At 45.3% G+C, this 10,117-nt stretch overlaps 1 protein-coding gene across 2 annotated transcripts in view; it reads left to right on the top strand.

The window, feature by feature from the left end:
- The first annotated feature begins 356 nt into the window (after window positions 1–356).
- Window positions 357–10,117, top strand: part of RTKN (rhotekin) — a 286,830-nt gene continuing 277,069 nt past the window's right edge. For both annotated transcript variants that reach the window (XM_063925607.1, XM_063925656.1), the window contains exon 1: window positions 357–1,248. In XM_063925607.1, the coding sequence (XP_063781677.1) occupies window positions 1,138–1,248 (111 nt within the window). In that variant the 5' untranslated portion in view covers window positions 357–1,137. The remainder of the gene's footprint in view (window positions 1,249–10,117) is intronic.

Genomic DNA, 10,117 nt, shown 5'->3' with positions numbered 1-10,117 from the left:
GGGGCACCTGGTCGGTGGGCGTGGGGCACCTGGCGGTGGGCGTCGGGCACCTGGTCTGGGTGGGCGTGGGGCACCTGGCGGTGGGCGTGGTGGGATACAGACACGGCATGCGAGCTCCTGTGCTTCCATGCTGCTGATATGAGCCTCTGGCAGAGGCGGCCTCTCCTCTGATAAGTACATGTTCCTCACATTATGACATCCTGTGTTATTATAGGAGCTGGAGCAGGCCCAGCCACCGGCAGTGAGAGGGACGGGGGCAGGTAGGAGGTGAGAGGGGGTGGCCCAGGGAGAGGAGGGATCCTGGAAGTTGGGAGAGACACCCAGAGAACATGACAGGGGAGAGAGGAGGGGGCTGGAGGGGGGACGGAGAAAGAGGCAGCTCATAATCCTGCAGGAAACACACAGGATCCAGTGGATTGTACAGTTTCTCCAGACACCATCCAGGGAAGTGATCCCCACGGTCCCATGTCTGGATAAAGAATCACACGACGTACAAGCAGATTGCCAGGAACTCATATGATCAGGAGATCCTGTAGATTATGAACATAAGGAAGTTTGGATCTGGTTAGTGCTGTAAAAGTAAATCCTGGGGATCTGGTCGGTGCTGTGGGAACAGATCCTGGGGATCCGGTGAGCATTCTGGGAGCAGAATCTGGGGATCCGGTGAGCGCTGTGGGAGCAGAATCTGTGGATCTGATCAGCACTGTGGGAGCAGAATCTGGGGATCCGGTGAGCGCTCTGGGAGCAGATTCTGGGAATCCGGTGAGCGCTGTGGGAGCAGATCCTGGGGATCCAGTGAGTGCTGTGGGAGCAGATCCTGGGGATCCGGTGAGCACTGTGGGAGCAGATCCTGGGGTTCCGGTGAGCACTGTGGGAGCAGATCCTGGGGTTCCGGTGAGCACTGTGGGAGCAGATCCTGGGGTTCCGGTGAGCGCTGTGGGAGCAGATCCTGGGGTTCCGTTGAGCGCTGTGGGAGCAGATCCTGGGGATCCGGTGAGCACTGTGGGAGCAGATCCTGGGGTTCCGGTGAGCACTGTGGGAGCAGATCCTGGGGATCCGGTGAGCACTGTGGGAGCAGATCCTGGGGTTCCGGTGAGCGCTGTGGGAGCAGATCCTGGGGATTAAGTCATTCTCAAGATGTTTTGCCGCAATCACCGCAGTCGGGTAACTGTGGCGCGATGCTCTGCCCTGGAGATGGAGATACGCAGAGGGCGGTTCCGGAGAAGTATGCTGGTTGATACCCCTCAGGTAGGTCCTTAATACTCCCCTGCCACAGAGGGGATAATGAGAGTATATCATTCACAATGACGCTGCCTTATACACTGTAGTATTATTATCCTTTATTTATATGGCGCCACAAGGGTTCCGCAGCGCCCAATTACAGAGTACATATGCACATAATCAAACAGGAAAACAGTGAATATTGTATCATGTATATTATCATGTAATATAAGTTATATAATGTATAATGATGGATAGAATATATAGTAATTGGCAGGTATATAATGTATAATGATGGGATACAGTATACGCTGGTTACAATATACAGTAATTGGCAGGTATATAATGTATAATGATGTGGTACAGTATATGCTGGTTACAATATACAGTAATTGGCAGGTATATAATGTATAATGATGTGGTACAGTATACGCTGGGTAGAATATACAGTAATTGGCAGGTATATAATGTATAATGATGGGATACAGTATACGCTGGTTACAATATACAGTAATTGGCAGGTATATAATGTATAATGATGTGGTACAGTATATGCTGGTTACAATATACAGTAATTGGCAGGTATATAATGTATAATGATGTGGTACAGTATACGCTGGTTACAATATACAGTAATTGGCAGGTATATAATGTATAATGATGTGGTACAGTATACGGTGAGTAGAATATACAGTAATTGGCAGGTATATAATGTATAATGATGTGGTACAGTATACGCTGGGTAGAATATACAGTAATTGGCAGGTATATAATGTATAATGATGTGGTACAGTATACGCTGGGTAGAATATACAGTAATTGGCAGGTATATAATGTATAATGATGTGGTACAGTATATGCTGGTTACAATATACAGTAATTGGCAGGTATATAATGTATAATGATGTGGTACAGTATACGCTGGGTAGAATATAAGTAATTGGCAGGTATATAATGTATAATGATGTGGTACAGTATACGCTGGTTACAATATACAGTAATTGGCAGGTATATAATGTATAATGATGGGATACAGTATACGCTGGGTAGAATATACAGTAATTGGCAGGTATATAATGTATAATGATGGGATACAGTATACGCTGGGTAGAATATACAGTAATTGGCAGGTATATAATGTATAATGATGTGATACAGTATACGCTGGGTAGAATATACAGTAATTGGCAGGTATATAATGTATAATGATGTGATACAGTATACGGTGAGTAGAATATACAGTAATTGGCAGGTATATAATGTATAATGATGGGATACAGTATACGCTGGGTAGAATATACAGTAATTGGCAGGTATATAATGTATAATGATGTGGTACAGTATATGCTGGGTAGAATATACAGTAATTGGCAGGTATATAATGTAGAATGATGTGGTACAGTATACGCTGGGTAGAATATACAGTAATTGGCAGGTATATAAGAAGTCAGTAAGAATCGGGAACTGTGAGTGGGCGTCTGATTCATCTGTCTGTGATAAGCCTCAGAGAGACACTGTGTTCTTATTACCCAGTGTATCCAATACCGTGACATGCTTGTCAGTCATACATGATGCCGTGACACAGAGATATAATACATTTTATTTATATAAAGTCTCATGACACAACAGATGTATTACATACATATTATACATGGAGCCATACATACATGTTAGTTACACATGGTGCAGTGACACAGAGGTGTAGCACATACATGTTAGTTACACATGGTACAATGACACAGGTGAAGCACATATGTGTTAGTTACACATGGTGCAGTGACACAGAGATGTAGCACATACGTGTTAGTTACACATGGTACAATGATGCAGAGATGTAGCACATATGTGTTAGTTACACATGGTACAATGACACAGAGGTGTAGCACATACGTGTTAGTTACACATGGTACAATGATGCCGAGATGTAGCACATACGTGTGAGTTACACATGGTACAATGACACAGAGGTGTAGCACATACGTGTTAGTTACACATGGTACAATGATGCAGAAATGTAGCACATACGTGTTAGTTACACATGGTACAATGATGCAGAGATGTAGCACATACGTGTGAGTTACACATGGTACAGTGACACAGAGGTGTAGCACATATGTGTTAGTTACACATGGTACAATGACACAGAGGTGTAGCACATACGTGTTAGTTACACATGGTACAGTGACACAGAGGTGTAGCACGTACGTGTTAGTTACACATGGTACAGTGACACAGAGGTGTAGCACATACATGTTAGTTACACATGGTACAGTGACACAGAGGTGTAGCACATACATGTTAGTTACACATGGTACAGTGACACAGAGGTGTACCACATACGTGTTATTTACACGTGGTACAGTGACACAGGTGTAGCACATACGTGTTAGTTACACATGGTACAGTGACACAGAGGTGTACCACTGCACATACGTGTTATTTACACATGGTACAGTGACACTGGTGTAGCACATACGTGTTAGTTACACATGGTACAATGATGCAGAGATGTAGCACATACGTGTGAGTTACACATGGTACAGTGACACAGAGGTGTAGCACATACGTGTTAGTTACACATGGTACAATGACACAGAGGTGTAGCACATACGTGTGAGTTACACATGGTACAGTGACACAGAGGTGTAGCACATATGTGTTAGTTACACATGGTACAATGACACAGAGGTTTAGCACATACATGTTAGTTACACATGGTACAGTGACACAGAGGTGTAGCACATGCATGTTAGTTACACATGGTACAGTGACACAGAGGTGTACCACATACGTGTTATTTACACATGGTACAGTGACACAAGTGTAGCACATACGTGTTAGTTACACATGGTACAGTGACACAGAGGTGTAGCACATACGTGTTAGTTACACATGGTACAGTGACACAGAGGTGTAGCACATACGTGTTAGTTACACATGGTACAGGGACACAGAGGTGTACCACATACGTGTTATTTACACATGGTACAGTGACACAGGTGTTGCACATACATGTTAGTTACACATGGTACAATGATGCAGAGATGTAGCACATATGTGTTAGTTACACATGGTACAATGACACAGAGGTGTAGCACATACGTGTTAGTTACACATGGTACAATGATGCAGAGATGTAGCACATACGTGTGAGTTACACATGGTACAGTGACACAGAGGTGTAGCACATACGTGTTAGTTACACATGGTACAATGACACAGAGGTGTAGCACATACGTGTTAGTTACACATGGTACAGTGACACAGAGGTGTGGCACGTACGTGTTAGTTACACATGGTACAGTGACACAGAGGTGTAGCACATACATGTTAGTTACACATGGTACAGTGACACAGAGGTGTAGCACATACATGTTAGTTACACATGGTACAGTGACACAGAGGTGTACCACATACGTGTTATTTACACATGGTACAGTGACACAGGTGTAGCACATACGTGTTAGTTACACATGGTACAGTGACACAGAGGTGTACCACATACGTGTTATTTACACATGGTACAGTGACACTGGTGTAGCACATACGTGTTAGTTACACATGGTACAATGATGCAGAGATGTAGCACATACGTGTGAGTTACACATGGTACAGTGACACAGAGGTGTAGCACATACGTGTTAGTTACACATGGTACAATGACACAGAGGTGTAGCACATACGTGTGAGTTACACATGGTACAGTGACACAGAGGTGTAGCACATATGTGTTAGTTACACATGGTACAGTGACACAGAGGTTTAGCACATACATGTTAGTTACACATGGTACAGTGACACAGAGGTGTAGCACATGCATGTTAGTTACACATGGTACAGTGACACAGAGGTGTACCACATACGTGTTATTTACACATGGTACAGTGACACAAGTGTAGCACATACGTGTTAGTTACACATGGTACAGTGACACAGAGGTGTAGCACATACGTGTTAGTTACACATGGTACAGTGACACAGAGGTGTAGCACATACGTGTTAGTTACACATGGTACAGGGACACAGAGGTGTACCACATACGTGTTATTTACACATGGTACAGTGACACAGGTGTTGCACATACGTGTTAGTTACACATGGTACAATGATGCAGAGATGTAGCACATATGTGTTAGTTACACATGGTACAATGACACAGAGGTGTAGCACATACGTGTTAGTTACACATGGTACAATGATGCCGAGATGTAGCACATACGTGTGAGTTACACATGGTACAATGACACAGAAGTGTAGCACATACGTGTTAGTTACACATGGTACAATGATGCAGAAATGTAGCACATACGTGTTAGTTACACATGGTACAATGATGCAGAGATGTAGCACATACGTGTGAGTTACACATGGTACAGTGACACAGAGGTGTAGCACATACGTGTTAGTTACACATGGTACAATGACACAGAGATGTAGCACATACGTGTTAGTTACACATGGTACAGTGACACAGAGGTGTAGCACGTACGTGTTAGTTACACATGGTGCAGTGACACAGAGGTGTAGCACATACATGTTAATTACACATGGTACAGTGACACAGAGGTGTAGCACATACATGTTAGTTACACATGGTACAGTGACACAGAGGTGTACCACATACGTGTTATTTACACATGGTACAGTGACACAGGTGTAGCACATACGTGTTAGTTACAAATGGTACAGTGACACAGAGGTGTACCACTGCACATACGTGTTATTTACACATGGTACAGTGACACTGGTGTAGCACATACGTGTTAGTTACACATGGTACAATGATGCAGAGATGTAGCACATACGTGTGAGTTACACATGGTACAGTGACACAGAGGTGTAGCACATACGTGTTAGTTACACATGGTACAATGACACAGAGGTGTAGCACATACGTGTGAGTTACACATGATACAGTGACACAGAGGTGTAGCACATATGTGTTAGTTACACATGGTACAGTGACACAGAGGTTTAGCACATACATGTTAGTTACACATGGTACAGTGACACAGAGGTGTAGCACATGCATGTTAGTTACACATGGTACAGTGACACAGAGGTGTACCACATACGTGTTATTTACACATGGTACAGTGACACAAGTGTAGCACATACGTGTTAGTTACACATGGTACAGTGACACAGAGGTGTAGCACAGCCACATACGTGTTAGTTACACATGGTACAGTGACACAGAGGTGTAGCACATACGTGTTAGTTACACATGGTACAGGGACACAGAGGTGTACCACATACGTGTTATTTACACATGGTACAGTGACACAGGTGTTGCACATACGTGTTAGTTACACATGGTACAATGACGCAGAGATGTAGCACATATGTTGTATTTACACATGATACAGTGACACTTAGGTCACATGTTTTACATATTAGTTATACTTAGAGCTGTGACACAGAGATGTTACATACACTTTGAAGTTACACATGATGTAGAGATATTAGTACATACATGTTACTTATACCATGAAATAGATATATTATACATACATGTTAGTGTCACATGTTGCAATGACACAGAACTGTAGTAAATGTTTCACGTGCATTGTGACTAGATGCATCTCATTGCCTGCGCCAAGTGATCACAGATGTGTTTGGGGGGCCAATAGGGAATTCCCTTTTACCATCAGTAACCACCTGTTACTGACTCCACCCACTGCGCAGTGTACTTTGTACCGGGTACTTTGCTGCTCCCACCAGGTTCCTTCGATCGGCACCTGGAAACAATTCGGTCACATATGAGTAGATAAGCTGCGGCCGCATCTCCTATTTGGCGCTGGCTGGTTCCCAGGGAACCAGGGATCACAGCAGAACAACACTTCTTCATGTCACAGAATATATATCCAAAATAGGGCTTGCAGCTCTCCTTTTATCCTAATCCAACACACAGTACCATGGGGGGTAGGTCCTCTCTGTGGTTTTTATCCAATCAACTTAATTGTGTCTGCAATGCCTATGGCATGCTCACTGCAATGGACAGCGGGGAGTGGTCACTCCTCTGTGCCTAAGCCCACCTGCATTGACAGTCCGTGCCCAGGTGCCGGCACATCTGGAGTGGGAGGAACTTTCCCTCCAAAACTATCAGGAATCTGGCACATAAATGTGCCTGCAACATGACCTCTCCAGGAGGACACAATGCTCTGCTCCTGCACTTCTTTCTTACTGTATGATTACCATCACCTGTGCGGTACCCTAATACTGACCCAGTGCTCATACCTATGTCATACCTCCCAACATGACTCTCCAGGAGGACACAATGCTCTGCTCCTGCTCTTCCCTCTTACTGTATGATTACCATCACCTGTGCGGTACCCTAATACTGACCCAGTGCTCATACCTATGTCATACCTCCCACCATGACCTCTCCAGGAGGACACAATGCTCTGCTCCTGCTCTTCCCTCTTATTGTATGATTACCATCACCTGTGCTGTACCCTAATACTGACCCAGTGCTCATACCTATGTCATACCTCCCAACATGACCTCTCCAGGAGGACACAATGCTCTGCTCCTGCTCTTCCCTCTTACTGTATGATTACCATCACCTGTGCTGTACCCTAATACTGACCCAGTGCTCATACCTATGTCATACCTCCCACCATGACCTCTCCAGGAGGACACAATGCTCTGCTCCTGCTCTTCCCTCTTATTGTATGATTACCATCACCTGTGCTGTACCCTAATACTGACCCAGTGCTCATACCTATGTCATACCTCCCAACATGATCCTCTCCAGGAGGACACAATGCTCTGCTCCTGCACTTCCCTCTTACTGTATGATTACCATCACCTGTGCTGTACCCCAATACTGACCCAGTGCTCATACCTATGTCATACCTCCCAACATGATCCTCTCCAGGAGGACACAATGCTCTGCTCCTGCACTTCCCTCTTACTGTATGATTACCATCACCTGTGCTGTACCCCAATACTGACCCAGTGCTCATACCTATGTCATACCTCCCAACATGACCTCTCCAGGAGGACACAATGCTCTGCTCCTGCTCTTCCCTCTTACTGTATGATTACCATCACCTGTGCTGTACCCTAATACTGACCCAGTGCTCATACCTATGTCATACCTCCCAACATGACCTCTCCAGGAGGACACAATGCTCTGCTCCTGCTCTTCCCTCTTACTGTATGATTACCATCACCTGTGCGGTACCCTAATACTGACCCAGTGCTCATACCTATGTCATACCTCCCAACATGACCTCTCCAGGAGGACACAATGCTCTGCTCCTGCTCTTCCCTCTTACTGTATGATTTCCATCACCTGTGCTGTACCCTAATACTGACCCAGTGCTCATACCTATGTCATATCTCCCAACATGACCTCTCCAGGAGGACACAATGCTCTGCTCCTGCTCTTCCCTCTTACTGTATGATTACCATCACCTGTGCGGTACCCTAATACTGACCCAGTGCTCATACCTATGTCATACCTCCCAACATGACCCTCTCCAGGAGGACACAATGCTCTGCTCCTGGACTTCCCTCTTATTGTATGATTACCATCACCTGTGCTGTACCCTAATACTGACCCAGTGCTCATACCTATGTCATACCTCCCAACATGTCCTCTCCAGGAGGACACAATGCTCTGCTCCTGCTCTTTCCTCTTACTGTATGATTACCATCACCTGTGCTGTACCCCAATACTGACCCAGTGCTCATACCTATGTCATACCTCCCAACATGACCTCTCCAGGAGGACACAATGCTCAGCTCCTGCTCTTCCCTCTTACTGTATGATTACCATCACCTGTGCGGTACCCTAACACTGACCCAGTGCTCATACCTATGTCATACCTCCCAACATGACCCTCTCCAGGAGGACACAATGCTCTGCTCCTGGACTTCCCTCTTATTGTATGATTACCATCACCTGTGCTGTACCCTAATACTGACCCAGTGCTCATACCTATGTCATACCTCCCAACATGTCCTCTCCAGGAGGACACAATGCTCTGCTCCTGCTCTTCCCTCTTACTGTATGATTACCATCACCTGTGCTGTACCCCAATACTGACCCAGTGCTCATACCTATGTCATACCTCCCAACATGACCTCTCCAGGAGGACACAATGCTCTGCTCCTGCTCTTCCCTCTTACTGTATGATTACCATCACCTGTGCGGTACCCTAATACTGACCCAGTGCTCATACCTATGTCATACCTCCCAACATGACCCTCTCCAGGAGGACACAATGCTCTGCTCCTGCTCTTCTCTCTTACTGTATGATTACCATCACCTGTCCTGTACCCTAATACTGACCCAGTGCTCATACCTATGTCATACCTCCCAACATGACCTCTCCAGGAGGACACAATGCTCTGCTCCTGCTCTTCCCTCTTACTGTATAATTACCATCACCTGTCCTGTACCCTTATACTGACCCAGTGCTCATACCTATGTCATACCTCCCAACATGACCTCTCCAGGAGAACACAATGCTCTGCTCCTGCACTTCTTTCTTACTGTATGATTACCATCACCTGTGCTGTACCCTAATACTGACCCAGTGCTCATACCTATGTCATACCTCCCAACATGACCTCTCCAGGAGGACACAATGCTCTGCTCCTGCTCTTCCCTCTTACTGTATGATTACCATCACATGTGCTGTACCCTAATACTGACCCAGTGCTCATACCTATGTCATACCTCCCAACATGACCTCTCCAGGAGGACACAATGCTCTGCTCCTGCTCTTCCCTCTTACTGTATGATTACCATCACCTGTGCTGTACCCTAATACTGACCCAGTGCTTATACCTATATCATACCTCCCAACATGACCTCTCCAGGAGGACACAATGCTCTGCTCCTGCTCTTCCCTCTTACTGTATGATTACCATCACCTGT

Source organism: Pseudophryne corroboree, chromosome 1 (genome assembly GCF_028390025.1).
Source record: "Pseudophryne corroboree isolate aPseCor3 chromosome 1, aPseCor3.hap2, whole genome shotgun sequence".
Lineage (NCBI taxonomy): Eukaryota > Metazoa > Chordata > Amphibia > Anura > Myobatrachidae > Pseudophryne > Pseudophryne corroboree.
The sequence above is the reverse complement of the archived record's forward strand: the minus strand, read 5'-3'. Positions and strand labels throughout refer to the sequence as shown.